General features: G+C 30.4%; 1 protein-coding gene across 1 annotated transcript; it reads right to left on the bottom strand.

The window, feature by feature from the left end:
- Window positions 1-7919: 7919 nt before the first annotated feature.
- Window positions 7920-10625, bottom strand: LOC146927095 (uncharacterized). Its single transcript, XM_085708124.1, has 6 exons — window positions 10514-10625; window positions 10381-10428; window positions 10190-10299; window positions 9888-9994; window positions 9226-9337; window positions 7920-8238 (listed from the first exon to the last, which is right to left on the bottom strand). Exons 2-5 carry the CDS (start codon window positions 10408-10410, stop codon window positions 9231-9233), a joined length of 354 nt encoding a protein of 117 aa, XP_085564250.1. The 5' UTR covers window positions 10411-10428; window positions 10514-10625; the 3' UTR covers window positions 7920-8238; window positions 9226-9230.
- Window positions 10626-16226: the final 5601 nt, after the last annotated feature.

Here is a 16226-nt window from a genome sequence, read left to right as displayed (position 1 = left end):
ACAAATATGAAAAAAATAAAATAAAAAGGATTTGTGCATCACAATTTAAAAAAGGTATGGCAGTGAGAAACAGAGCATATTGATTCAAATGAGCTAAAAAAAATATTTAGAATCCATTACTCATGAAAAATGCCTAAATTCTTTATCTCAAAATCTATCATTCGTACTACCAAAATATTTCTCCAATCGATCTGAAAAGTCGATGCCAAAGAGAAATTACAAAAGTAATAATTAGAAAATAGAGATATAAATCAGTGTCAGAAGAAAACATGAGATATTTCTTCATCATGATGGCGTTTCATAGAATGGGAAGGATGAGAATTGAAGAGATAGTGGGAGAAGAACAAATGATCAGGAAATAGAATGGAAAAAGAAAGGATCTGCATACTCACGCAAATGAAACATTGCTTTTCTCAAATTTATTAACGGAAAAAGAAAGGATTTGTCAAAAGATGAAACATTGCATACTCACGCAAATTTTTGTTTTGTTTTTCAACAAAAATAGGATAATTAGGTTGGAAAGGATAGGAGCGATCTGTTTAAAGGAAATAATAGGATTGATTTGTTTTTTTTTTTTATGATTATCTGTTTAGTAGGAAACGATTCTTAGAGTGCAAACAAAATAGGAACAATCTGTTAATAGGAGTGATTTGTTTTTTTATTTTTTATGTTTATCTGTTTAGTAGCAAATGATTTTTGTCTTCCATAAAAATAGGAGCAATATGTTAATAGGAGTTATTTACGCAAAATAGAGTTAATAGGAGCAATAGAGTTAATAGGAGCAATAGAGTTAATAGGAGCAATATGTTAATAGGAGTTAATAGGAGCAATATGTTAATAGTAGCAAATGATTTTTGCGTTGGAAACAAAATAGGAGGAAATTGTTATAGGATGGACTCCGTTTAGTAAAAGGTGTGAAAATTAGGGCCGATTTGTTTTGTTCAAGAAAATAGGAGATTAGGTGTGATGTGGCCGATTTGTTTCAACAAAAAAATAGGGTTAATAGGGAAATAGGAGATTAGGTCCAATCTGTTTCAACAAAAAAATAGGGTTAATAGGAAACAGGAGATTTGGTCCGATTTATTTCAACAAAAAAATAAGGTTAATAGGGTTAAAACAGTAAATTTAGGCAATAGGATTTAGGTTAAAATTAGGGCTAAAATAACCTTTCGGTTAACTTTTATAGAAAAATAGATAATTAAAATTTGGATTAGGGTAAATCAGTTAGGGTTTAGCGGAAACAACTGTGTTTGCAGCGGAAACAGATGAAAAGCCCTATTTTTCTTTTTGTTTTTCATAATTAAAGTTTGGAATAGGGTAAAATAGTAATTATAATCATTAGGGCTTAGGTAAAATTAGGGCGAAATTGTTTGCTTGGGGCAACTTTTATATATAGATTGATATAGGGTTAATACTGCGCACGGGTTAACTTTTAGAAATAAGAGATGTCATTTTGCATAAATTAAATCTAGGGTTAATATAGTAAAGTCACGCGAAAAAATTCGGTTAAATCTAGGGTTAATACTGCGTCACGGGTTAATTTTTAGAAATAAGAGATTTTATCATAGAATATTTCTTTTATATTCTCATATAGAATAAACCTCCTATGGTGCTACTCAGACATACGGTTTTTACCATATGTCACTCTTTTCTCTCTTATACAATACTCCTGCGCACGACCGTAAAAAAAATTCTTTAATTTAGTCAAGATTAACAAATGTCGAATTATTTTATGATTTATAAATTATATGTATAATGATAGCTTTCAGCAAGTGTACGGTTTTATTGAGTAGTAAAAATATCGATCCATAGGAAGTTAAAGTAATTATCAATCTAATTTTTAGTTTCGATTAGCCGAATAAGAATATTTTGGTTAAGAGAAATATTTGATTTTAGACTAAAATTCAGATATTAAAAAGTGTCATGGGATTAAGGTTTTCATCATAATATTAAATCTTAAACATTCTCTATCTATTTCCCTATTCTATAATGAATTCATTTCTAAGGACATGGTGTTCTTTGGTATTTCATGTTTTCTCTTAGAATACATGAACATATCTCAACAATAATCAAGCATATTCTCATGGTTGATTATCATTGAGACCCTTTGAGTGCAACCTTAATGCTCCAATACTCACAAAACTATTCTTGTGTTTTGTTTACTTGTCTAATTTCATTTGATCCAATATCAGACTTCACCTCTCGGTACTTCTTCATTTGATATTTGAGATATGAATTTTTTAAACAAATATTTGATATATGATTAAATAACAATATCAAATTTCACCTCTCCGTTCTTCGTTTGATATTTGTTATACAATTTAATAACGGTGAGACTATATTAGAAAAGTGTGGATTCTAGGGTGAGGGTCCAATTAGGTCCCTCACCGGTGAACTACGAAAAAAATACCAATAGATTAAGTAGATGGTTCAGATTTATTCAAATTAAAAGTAGGAACATATACAACTACTCACATTCAATTCTATCCTAAAATGGTTTCAGCCTAGTTACAATGTTCTAATTCTTCCTCCATAATCAGTTTCTTCATCCATAATCAGTTACCGCTCTTAAACTCAAACCATCAAATATGAAAATCAAGTTATGAACCCTAAAATTAACTAATTTCTTCTTTTTCTTCAACAAATTAAATCTGATAATTGCAATCCTATAAAATCTTCAAAGGAAACCTTTGCTTGAATGCAGTTGCATCTGAAAATTTGGCGGATTACAGCGCAGAGGAAAGAAATATGAAATGCAGTAAATCCAGAAAGTGATCCACGGGAAAGAAGCCATTAAATAGTTGAGATAAATTGAAATGGGCAAAAATGGATATGGCAGTAAAAAGTGAATTGATTGCTAAGATATATTGATTTGGCATTTTTCAACCTCTCCATTTGGCTTCACAGAAAGTTATTTACAGCACATGAAAGGGGGAATTGATGTTTGAAGAAGAATAAGATTTTTTTTTAATTTAGGGTTCATAATTTGATCTCAGATTTTATGTTTTGAGTGCATGATAAGTGAAAATCAGTTGAGGACAATATTGAATGTGAAAAGTTGCACATGTTCTCTCTTTTAATTTGAATAAATCTGAACCATCCATTTCATCCATCGGTGTTTTTCTCGTGGTCCATCGGTGAGGGACCTAATTGGACCCTCACCCTAGAATCCACCTTAGAAAAGATATTCATATAAAATAGAGTCTAGACTTGGGTTGATTAGGATTCAATCATAAGATTATTTCAACAATCCCAATACTAGAAAAGTCTACTCACACATGATCACAGTAGACAAGGTATTAAACTATAAAGACATGAAACCAAGGTTGTTAGACTCACGAGTCTACATAGACTTGAAGAAGATATGTAGACTCGACTCGAAGACTCGTATGACTCTATGGAAAATTAAAATTGACTTTTAAAAAACATGTAAGTGACACATAAATGACATATATTTATAATAGAACACCAATTAACATAAAAATTAAAATTTCAAACTTCATACAAACTTTTTAACAAAAAAAAACTATATTAGAGAAAGCAAAGTAGTTAAGGTCTTAGTTCCTTCCTAATTGGCTACTATATATTCCAAAAAATCATAAAACATATATGCTAATTGATTTAAACATCAAAAACTATGTGATTAAAAACCACACATTCCAAGCTTTTTACACATTGTTTTCATAACCAGAAGCAGAGAAAAATATAACTTTTATTCATGACAAACAACGTTTCTAAGCATTGTTTTGATTATAATTAAGACCCACACAAATTTTCATAGTTGAACAAGTAGCACTCGGAATCAAACTTGCTAAATTTTCGTAAAAATCATTTTGTAAGAAAAAATTACTTTTTTTTCATTCTAGAAGAAACAAAGAAACTAAAAAACAAGTTTGACGTTGTAAACGGACAAGTGAGTTGCGAGCAGTGAGTAGCAACAAAACCAAACATCCGCATTTGTATTATGAAATTTGTAATGACAAACACAAAACCACAGAAGCAACTACAAGATAACAAAAAAGTACAAAAAATTAGACGTTTATTTACCTCAAACACCCCTGAATTAAGCAACAAAATGAATGAGATATGAGAAGAAAAAGTTAAGGTTGTCATAAGCACAAAAATAGCACCAATGTTATGAGAAAAAATAGAGGAAGTGAATGTTAATTTTGAAAAAAAAACAAAAAAAAAACTCATTATTGATTGAAGACGAAAGTTGAGAGATTTCAAAAAGTGGAAATGAAAGTATTTTCAATTGGAAAATATAAAAGTGAACGGAATAATAAAGTTGAGAGTTTTCAACAAGTGGAAGGAAGAGAATAGTGAGTTCAGTATGGAGATGAAGTTAGTTTCATTTGATTATGATTTTAAACCACATGTAGGCTTATGGCAAGGCGACGATTTTGACCACTTGTACATGTCTTCGAGAATATGTAGGTTTTGATTATGATTAAATCCCTCACATTCCATGTTTTATTAACATTGTTCATAATCAGAAGCAGAGAAAAAAATCTTTTTTTCAATGATAAACAATGTTTCTAAGCATTGTTTTGATTATGATTAAAACCCATACAAATTTTCATAGTTAAACAAGTATCAATACAAATTAAAGTTGGTAAATATTCGTAAAAAATTTAAGAAAGTATTTATTTATTTTTAACCTTTAAAAACAAAGAAACAAACAATAAAATATGAGATTGTGGACCGACAAGTAAATTGTGAGAAGTGAGTATCAACAAAACCAAACATTCGCTTTTGTATTATGAAATATTAAATGACAAACATAAAATCATAGAAACAACAATAAGATAACAAATAAAGAAACAAAAAAGAATACAAGTTAGTGGTTTATTTACCTCAAGCAAGAAGATGTTGAAACCCCCGAAAGAAGTAGCAGAATGAATGAGATCTGAGAAGAAGAACTCGAGGTTGTAACAAAAACAAAAATAGCAGCAATGTTATGAGAAAAAATTGATGGAGTGAATGTTAATTTAAAAAAAAATTACAAAAATACCTCACTATTTAATGAAGATGAAAGTTGAGAGATTTCAATAAGTGGAGATAAAAGTATTTTTGTTTTTAAAATGGAAGAGTTAATGAAATAGTAATGTTGACATATTTCACTAAGTTAAATGAAAAGAAGAGTGGGTTCAATATTGAGATGAAACTTGTTTGATTTGATTATGATTTTAACCTGCACATAAACTTAAAGCGACGATTATGACCTACTGTACACCTCTCCAAGAATGTGTGGGTTTTGATTATGATGTATAACCCACACATTCCAAATTTTCTAAATATTGTTTTCAAAACCTTAAGGAGAGAAAAAAAAATCAATTTTCTTTCATGACAAACAAGTTTTCAAAGCATTGTTTTGATTATGATTAAAATCCACTAAATAAAGAGCTCTTGGCAACACCACTCGACCCATAAACCCCGATGATGTGTGAAATAAGATGTTTTAAAGCCTTGATGCCAATAATACATTGTCATATGTGGAAAATGATACAATATCCTCTTGACGACAAGGATGGTAACCGACCTAGAGGTTGAATTTTCCACATTGCAGTTTTTCTGTAACATTTATAGAAATTTTAGCGGCTCTTCGACGTAATTAATAACGGTGCTAAATCAAGTTAGGGAAGTCCCAACAATAGCACCCTGCTTTGGAATGGTTTGGATTGTTGTGCAACATGTTAACTTTCGACATCATTTTCAATTTCTTCACCATTTGACTTTGCTTCTTCAATGGAATGCTTGACTCATTCTCTTGCAGCCTCGAGATCTTTTAAATATTTAGATAGCTTCATTAAATTACATTTGTTAAGGAGCTCATATCTTGCATGTCTCAGAATAAGATCAACAGTTAACACAACTAATTTTGAACCAACTAAATTGACAATATCCATTATACTGGGTTTGAGTGAAGCTTGCTGAAATTCAAAACAAGAAATAAAATGATAAATATGATAACACTTTGGTTGTCAAAATAAAGTATTGATCAAATTTTGAATCCAAATGAGTGAATAAGCTTAACTTATAAATCTTTGGAAATTAACTTAAAAATCGTTAGTGTTTTAGAGACTAAATCCAAATTTAATTCTAAACTTAACCAATATGTTAATAAAAAATCAAAATAAATTATACTCACATTAAATGTAAATATTAAAGAAAATAAAACTTGACAAGCTATTTAGGTGACATTTGACCTAGCAATTTAATGTTAAAAGCTACTTTAGAGTTAAAACAAATATTAAGAGCTTTATCAATAAAGTTAAAGTTGTTTGTCAAAGTGTTATTATTTTAACCACCTTAAAATTTCCATAAGCTAAAATTTGGGAGATTTCATCCTCCTTCTGAATCACTTTTGCTAAATTTGAAGAAATGTTTTACTCCTTTCACTAATCACTCTTTTATTTTTATCTCTTCATTAGCCAAAAATTCTCTATTTAAACTCATCCTATTTGGGCTTTCTTGAATAACTTTTGGTATTTTAATCTGAGGTAATCTAATGTTTTCGCTATCCCACACAAAACACACTTGAGGTGTGAGGTGAAAGGTTTAATAATTTTTTTCAGGAGCCATCTTATGTATAAATATGTTTCCAAATAAACTGGTAAATCAACACATCCTTTAGAATACAATGCCTCAACTGCTGCTCTTTGTAGAGCATTGTCCCATCGCTCTAGATAGTTTTTTTTTTTTTGATAAAATGACACCCTCTCAACGATTCAGGTTGTTCTGTCTATAGTTTTATTTTATTTTTGATAAAATGACACCACTAATTAAGAGAACTAAATTATTTCGAATTAAAATAAATTAAACACTAGTTAATAAAATATATAAGCAAACATATGTTTTTCATTTTACAAATACAAACAATGTTTATTCATTTAATTTGATAAAGTACATCAATACAAAATCAAACACTCGATTTAGTATTATGAAATATTTAATGACAAACACAAAATCGTATAAACAACAATAAGATAACAAGTTCCCTAAAAAAAACAATAAGATAACAAGTAAAGAAACAACAAATAACACAAGTTAGAGGTTTATTTCCCTCAAGCAAATAGATGTAGAAACTCCAAAGGAAGTAGCATAATGAATGAGATATAAGAAGAAGAACTTGAGGTTGTAACAAACACAAAAATAACAACAATAATATGAGAAGAAATTGATGGAGTGAATGTTAATTTTCAAAAACAAAACATTACAAAAATATGTTTAATGAAGATGAAAGTTGAGAGATTTCAATAAGTGGAGATAGAAGTGTTTTTGTTTGGAAAATGGAAGAATGAATAAAATAGTAAAGTTGAGATATTTCAGTAAGTTGAAGGAAAAGAAGAGTGAGTTCAATATGAACAATGTTTATTCATTTAATTTGATAAAGTACATCAGTACAAAATCAAACACTCGATTTAGTATTATGAAATATTTAATGACAAACACAAAACCATATAAACAACAATAAGATAACAAGTTCCCTAAAAAAACAATAAGATAACAAGTAAAGAAACAAAAAATAACACAAGTTAGAGGTTTATTTACCTCAAGCAAATAGATGTAGAAACTCCAAAGGAAGTAGCATAATGAATGAGATATAAGAAGAAGAACTTGAGGTTGTAACAAACACAAAAATAACAACAATAATATGAGAAGAAATTGATGGAGTGAATGTTAATTTTCAAAAACAAAACATTACAAAAATACGTTTGATGAAGATGAAAGTTGAGAGATTTCAATAAGTGGAGATAGAAGTGTTTTTGTTTGGAAAATGGAAGAGTGAATGAAATAGTAAAGTTGAGATATTGCAGTAAGTTGAAGGAAAAGAAGAGTGAGTTCAATATGGAGATGAAATTGGTTTGGTTTGATTATGGTTTTAACAGTAATTATAGTAAAAATATATCATTTATCAACATCAAAGTTTGTTCGTTTGTTGTTATTCTAAAATATAAGTGTCATCAGATACCACAACTTATCTCAAGTGGATCGATTCAAAACAATCTATTTCAATTATATATCACATGTAGTATGGCTTGAAGACGCCAACTGTATAATACTGAAGCAACAGGTCTTGTACGGACGCATACAAGTACATGGGCACCAGCTGAAACAACTAACTCTCCATTGAGGACTACCCTAGGAAAATGCATTCTAAATTCCGAAATGAAATGGATATATGGCAGACTCCATGCTCTCAATTATGCCCCAACGATGCCACTCCATCTGTCTCTGCAGAAATGTCAATCTGACGACGATTAGTCGTAGTGAATTTGATAAAACAAAGGTGATAACCAAAAATTAAAACTGACATTTCCAAGCAAGCGACCCAGTGGCAGTAGCAAATTAATTTCCTATTCTATTACTGTAAAATCATTTGATTTGTTCAATAAACATAAAACACCAGAAAAATCTGTAGACACGATGATCGGAACATTGTGCAAAATAAAATATTTGATATTTTAGGCTCTCAACCATTTGCTAGTCGGTTTCCAAATCAAACAATATATCTAGATATGAAGAAAAACCCAATATAAAGGTCCTCTAAAAACTTCAAAATTAACGAGTATATTAACTAAGCTAAAAGGTTATATCCCCTCTCCCAACAAGATTTGGCTCCTCTAAAGTGAGTTGTTTGAAAGTAAATTAAGTAATCTCAAACAGGTTGATATTAAAACACAATCAAGAATTGTTGTACATATCAACCCTTAATATTCTCAACGATAGTTTATATTACTTGATGTACACTCTAAAGTGTTCACCTTAGAAGAGTCGAATCCCCCTAACAAACAACAACAACCAAGCTTTATCCCACTAAGTGGGGTCTGCTACATGGATCAAATTACGCCATAATGTTCTATCATAAACCATATTTGGATCCAACTCATTAACTTCTAAATCTTTCCTAATAGTTTCTCTATCATAAACCATATTTGGATCCAACTTAAAAACTGTTCAAGATGCTACAAAAAGAGAAAGTAATCCCATTAATTTATTAGATTATATTCTGAATTTCAGTAATTGTCGATAGTCCAACATAAATTATACGACTTAAATTATACGACTTTTTAAATCGTGATAATTAAACCCCGTCAGTGAAGTACCTTGCCAACTACAACAAATTAAGACCCAGAGTTGCAACAAGCAAATGATGAGGCAACAAAGCAGGATTTGTATAATAGAACAATCTCAATAGACAAACAAAGTAGATGAGCTTACCAGCTTTATCGACTTTTGTCCTTAGCCTCTTTCTCATATTTTTGGATAGTTCGATCATCAACCTGATCACTGAGGAAAAATATCTGACCTCCAGTTGTAGACTTGCCAGCATCTACAACAAGAACAAGAAAAAAATCACCACTACAACAACACTACACAGTCATAGATTGGATGAGATCTATTTTGGGGTCAGTGTACCTATTTTGGCTATCAATCATTCATTCATTCAAAACAGATAAGCCATAAGTACAGGATTGTAACAAGAGACCTTAAGAAAAGGGAGGGAAGACAGGAATGCATCTGTTTACCACTTCTATAATATCTTTTAAGAGACTTGTTTTCAACTGTTAGGAATAAAGTTTTACATCAAAACCATATTTTTGAACAATTGAGAATTAAAAAATGGTTGTGTTAAGGTGAAATGAAAGGTACTGTTGTAAGAAGCAGAAAAAGGTTGATACCAAAAGAAATTGATAATGACCATGACGATGATACTTTAAATGGAATCCACAATAAGAAAAAAGAATAGAGACAGTAATGAGTAATGAGGTGCAATGACACCCGCTTTCGATTCTAATGAGATTTTCCTTCACAAAAAATATAAACATGGAATTGGAAGCTAAAAAAAAAAACAAGTAACCAACCACTTCATGACAACAAACCTTCATCCATCTTATCAACATCTGGATTTACCACCCCGTTAATGTCTTCTGCTTTATCATAATCAGTAGTTGCCACAACTGCAGGAGATGTGTTGTTGTTTGCAGATCTGCGGAGCCAAATAAAATAAGTTATGAAAAAACATAAGTTGATGGAAAAGATACGCGGAGAACTACTATTAATAAAATTGAAAAGTTATTTATAATAGAAGCATGACTATGGGATCAAGTAAAGTAATGATTGTAAAATGCAAAGATGGCATGTTAAACTATCACAGACCATACATGGAAAGCAGTATACTCACCCTTCAGTACCGTCCATGGGTTCATTTATCAACTGAATAAACTCAAAATAATGCTCCTTAATTATTCTCAAGTGGCCTTGATTTTTCTTTTCGAGCTCCTGAAGTATAGGCTGCAATGGAAATTATCTCAGACATAGACAAATGCCCAAAAGACAGGTATTATATGATTGAGAAAATAGATAGTTAGATACCTGGAGAATGTGTGGATTGGATTGCACCATTGTCCGCAATGCTTGAAACTAAATATGCAGAACATAGAAATGGATGTGTCAAGCATAAATTTCTTAACACAGTGTATTATAAATGATGAAACAAAATGCCTACCTTGGAACTGTTCCTCAAGTACTCAAGCGAACCAGCTCCAGCTCCAGCACCAGAAATTGTATCCTGAAAGAGTTTCAACTCAAAATAAAGCACAAAGTAACGGCAAAAGATGTAAATGACAAGGTAAAATGACTTTTGTTGATCTTTTAATTCAAATTATTATTTTTACCTGTGGAAACATATTCAAGGGAGACAAGTTAGGGAAACATAACAGAATGAAGAACCAAACATTACTCTTAAAAGGATTCGAATTAACATTAACACCTTTGAAAAAAAGGATTTGAATTGACATTAACACCCTTCAAAAAAAGGATTTGAATAGACATCTACCCCCTTCAAAAAAAGGATTTAAGGAATTATGCCCTGATATCCTAATAGCGGACGCGATAGTGGATTAGGGTAGCAACAACCGGTATTTCTAACAGCGGCTTGCAGGCCAAAAGCGTTGCACCAAACTCTACCACTGCTACACTATTCTGCTATAGCGGCGCTATTGACAACGTATCTTGTAGGTTTGTTGTTCTACATCAATTAATAATAGACTAATTTTGATCCCACTGCCATGCTGCATTAAACTCTTTTTATTTCCATGCTCTTAAATAACAAGATCACTTTATCACACTCCATATCAATTGCTGATGCGAATATATAATTTGTCTGTGCTACACCTCTTTCGATAAGCATATTTCATTTAACTCTGATAGTTTGAAGTTTAATTAGAATTAGAATGTTCTATATAATTAAGATTTATCTAGAATTTTGTATTTGATTAGAATTGTGATCAATGTTGTCGACAGCGAAATAGAGTGAAAGGCAAAAAATCTGCCATATAAAGACACCGTTGCAGCCTATGGCACTGCGATGGCATGCATTCCTTCACAATTTTCTTGTGATGGTTTTCCAAAAATCCACCCTGGTGTTGCCATGACAACAACGGTGATGGTTTCTATCTATTATCCGAGTTTTGTTACAACCGTGGAATGAATATGATAGCAGCATAATTGAAAGTAATTTTGATTGCAATTGAGATTCATGACAACAAACCTTCATCCATCTTATCAACGTCTGGATTTACCACCCCGTTAATGTCTTCTGCTTTATCATAATCAGTAGTTGCCACAACTGAAGGAGATGTGTTGTTGTTGCTATCCCACACAAAACACACTTGAGGTGTGAGGTGAAATGTTTAATAATTTTTTTCATGAGCCATCTTATGTATAAATATGTTTCCAAATAAACTAGTAAATCAACACATCCTTTAGAATACAATGCTTCAACTGCTGCTCTTTGTAGAGCACTGTCCCATAGCTCTAGATAGTTTTATTTTTTTTTGATAAAATGACATCCTCTCAACGATTCAGGTTGTTCTGTCTATAGTTTTATTTATTTTTTTGATAAAATGACACCACTAATTAAGAGAACTAAATTATTTCGAATTAAAATAAATTAAACACTAGTTAATAAAATATATAAGCAAACATATGTTTTTCATTTTACAAATACAAACAATGTTTATTCATTTAATTTGATAAAGTACATCAATACAAAATCAAACACTCGATTTAGTATTATGAAATATTTAATGACAAACACAAAATCGTATAAACAAAAATAAGATAACAAGTAAAGAAACAAAAAATAACACAAGTTAGAGGTTTATTTCCCTCAAGCAAATAGATGTAGAAACTCCAAAGGAAGTAGCATAATGAATGAGATATAAGAAGAACTTGAGGTTGTAACAAACACAAAAATAACAACATTAATATGAGAAGAAATTGATGGAGTGAATGTTAATTTTCAAAAACAAAACATTACAAAACTACGTTTAATGAAGATAAAAGTTGAGAGATTTCAATAAGTGGAGATAGAAGTGTTTTTGTTTGGAAAATGGAAGAATGAATGAAATAGTAAAGTTGCGATATTTCAGTAAGTTGAAGGAAAAGAAGAGTGAGTTCAATACGAACAATGTTTATTCGTTTTACAAATATAAACAATGTTTATTCATTTAATTTGATAAAGTACATCAGTACAAAATCAAACACTCGATTTAGTCTTATGAAATATTTAATGACAAACACAAAACCGTATAAACAACAATAAGATAACAAGTTCCCTAAAAAAACAATAAGATAACAAGTAAAGAAACAAAAAATAACATAAGTTAGAGGTTTATTTACCTCAAGCAAATAGATGTAGAAACTCCAAAGGAAGTAGCATGATGAATGAGATATAAGAAGAAGAACTTGAGGTTGTAACAAACACAAAAATAACAACAATAATATGAGAGGAAATTGATGGAGTGAATGTTAATTTTCAAAAACAAAACATTACAAAAATACGTTTAATGAAGATGAAAGTTGAGAGATTTCAATAAGTGGAGATAAAAGTGTTTTTGTTTGGAAAATGGAAGAGTGAATGAAATAGTAAAGTTGAGATATTGCAGTAAGTTGAAGGAAAAGAAGAGTGAGTTCAATATGGAGATGAAATTGGTTTGGTTTGATTATGGTTTTAACCCGCACATAAGCATAAAGCAACGATCTTGACCTACTGTACATCTCTCCTAGAATGTGTGGGTTTTGATTATGATTGTGAATTCTCTTCATAATATTGAGGTTTCAAACTGTGATTTATCATTGTTGTACTTCCTAATAATTTCTAATCGGAGGTCTAAGGAAATGCCAACTTATTATCCTAATTATGAAACAACAAAATGCCTTGGATAAAAACATATGAAATCGTACCTTGACCGTCAACTTTTTCATTCGAACTTAAAAGGTAGGAATTAAAATTGTTTGCTCATCAACCAAGCACACACACCCCACTTTGTAGACGAATGGGTTTAAGAAGTGAAATCCAAATTACATGGTTCTCTCATAATTTCCTTAACGTTCAATCATGTATACTTTGTAGTTCGTAAAAATCATTTTGTAAGAAAAGAATTACATTTTTTTAATCTAGAAGATACAAAGATACTAAAAAAAACAAATTTGAGGTTGAGAATAAACAAGTAAGTTGTAAGCAATGAGTAGTAAACAAACCAAAATCCGCAATTTTATTATGAAATTGGTAATGCCAAACACCAATTAGAAGAAGAAACAACAAGATAACAAAATAAATGAAATAAAAAAGAATACAAGTTAAAGGTTTGTTTACCTTAAGCAAGTAGATGTAGAAACCCTGAAGGAAACAATAGAATGAATGATATCTGAAAAGAAGAATTTGAGGTTGTAACAAACACAAAAATAGCAGCAATGTTATTAAGAGAAGAAATCGATGAAGTGAATATTAATTTTCAAAAACAAAACAAAACAAAAATACCTTACCGTTGAATGAAAATGAAAATTTAGATATTTTATTAAGTGGAGATAAAAGTATTTTCGTCTGGAAAATTTAAGAGTGAAGGGAATAGAAAAGCTAGGAGATTTTAATGAGTGGAAGGAAGAGAATAGTGAGTTCAGAGTTGAAGTTGGTTTGGTTTGATTATGATTTTAACACACGCGTAGGCTTATGGCAAGACGATGATTTTGACCTCCTGTACAAGTCTCTGAGAATATGTAGGTTTTTATTATGATTAAAACCCACACATTTCATGTTTTTTAAACATTGTTTTCATAACCAAAAGCAGAGGAATTTTTGTTTCCTTCATGGTAAGCAAGGTTTTTAAGCATTGTTTTGATTATGATTAAAATCCATACAAATTTTAATTCTCCTTATACGCACTCTGTATTTTCCATCTACGCAACAAGTTCTTGATTTTTCTCAATTACATGGTCGCCGCCATTCATATCCAGCATAGATAACTCTTGATTTTTGTTTGTACACCAGAAATTGGCAGCAATTCAATTTAAAGATTCTCTACGATTAATTTCAAATATAGATATAATATGCATTCAGATGTGTAATTATTTTCAATGACTTACAAACTAACCATTTTAATATTGATAAGTCATGGGTAAACACCAAACCTGGTCAATTTAGAAACTCAATTCTCTCATACATAAAATCTCATCATTAAAGGAAATATCATCAAATATACCCCTAAATTCACCGTTTTCTTCTTGATATGTGATCGATGTGATCGATGTGAGGAATGAACCAAGAGAGAATAATAGATCTGAGATGCAAACAAGAAATATATCATGATGCAATCATGTATGCAATTTAAGTTTTTGAATGATTGAAAATAACAATAGTGTGAGATTGAGAGAAAGGGTGCACAGTGAGTTAAATTAGAAACAATTGTGAGCGTTTGATAAATATAATGTACGGTTGAGATTTGGTGTCAACGAATCCGTTGGCACCTGGTGTCAACGGATCCTGACTATATATATATATATATATATATATATATATATATATATATATATATATATATATATATATATATATATATATCAAAACTTCTATTTTTTAAAGGAGAACTAACTTCTACTATGAATTATTGTATAAAATTTAGTTTAATGACAAATATAAAGTATATATCCTAAAAATCTACGAGTGAAGTCTTGCGGTGTGGACCAAAATAGTGTAGCATAAGTAGCAGATATTTAGACACCTTAACTATTTGGTCTAGTTCCATTTGGTTGGTGTGTGTATGTGAAAACAAATTGTTTGAAAATATCAACCCATTAAATAAATCTCAATTAACTTAAGGGAACTAGTTTCTAAAGTTTCATGGAGGATATTTTATTTCATAGTCGATTCTATCTACACCAAACGATAAAAGGACTCACTCATTTTGTCATTTGATTCGCACCATGTATTTATATTCTATTGTAACTCTTTCTCTATTCAACAATTGTTATTCTAATGAAAACCCTAGTCATCTTTCTCTATTGCTAACAATAAACACTCTCATTAAGTGTCTTCTTGCAAATAAATATTTGGCGCACAATAATATTAAACTATATCTTTTATGTATATAATGAATTGTGCAATGTTGCATTTTATGCTAAAATTCAAAGCATGAATTAAAATCGCCTCATTATTGTTATCAATTAAATATCACCAAAAACAATTTATTAAGAATGGAGACAATTAACCCAATTAGATTAGTCAAGTGGTATTGACTTGGATCTGAGAGTGTGCTCCTTCTTAAGGTCACAGGTTCGATTCTCTCTGGTGTCAGTTTGAGTGGACTAATATAGGTTCTTATAAAAAAAGAATGGATACAATTTTGAAAATGTTATCATCCTTGCAATTAGATATTTATGTAAATTATATTCATTTATAATTAGAGAATTATATATATTTTATAATAATGACTTACTCTTTTAGATTATAATAATGATATTTTGGTTAAGTAATCAAAGATTAGTGACTCTACATAGCAGGAGGAAATTCAATTTTCATTAAGTCATTTGGTGAATTGAAAAAAATCAAAAGGAAAAGAACAAAAAGACACTAAGTGCCCAAAGTATCCCTAGACAGCTGATCTAGGAGCCCAGAAGGCGAAGAGGACCATGTAGTGAGACCCATAGCGGAAGAGTTTCCGTATTTTGCCAACGAATCATCACTGATATTAGCTTCTCGAAATATATGATGCAAGAGTATACCTGGGACATGGTTGATCAAACTGGTAATACTTAGCAGTAACGAACTGTATTCATGAAACTCTAACTCATTTCTTTGAGTCAATAACTGAATAACCTTTAAACTATCTGATTCTATGATTGCTCTTGAATGCTCTTGTTGAAGCAGAATATAGCATAAT

Source organism: Medicago sativa, chromosome 4 (genome assembly GCF_051527215.1).
Source record: "Medicago sativa cultivar Bolivia chromosome 4, Bolivia_mono, whole genome shotgun sequence".
Classification (NCBI taxonomy): Eukaryota; Viridiplantae; Streptophyta; class Magnoliopsida; order Fabales; family Fabaceae; genus Medicago; species Medicago sativa.
The sequence above is the reverse complement of the archived record's forward strand: the minus strand, read 5'-3'. Positions and strand labels throughout refer to the sequence as shown.

Excerpts from the sequence above, each read along its gene's own strand:
- LOC146927095 (XM_085708124.1), bottom strand. The coding sequence starts at position 10,410 with ATGGTGCAATCCAATCCACACATTCTCCAG. Across the intron at positions 10,300-10,380 it reads CCAATCCACACATTCTCCAG|CCTATACTTCAGGAGCTCGA; the intron begins GTATCTAACTAT and ends TTTCCATTGCAG. Across the intron at positions 9,338-9,887 it reads TGTTGATAAGATGGATGAAG|ATGCTGGCAAGTCTACAACT; the intron begins GTTTGTTGTCAT and ends TTCTTGTTGTAG.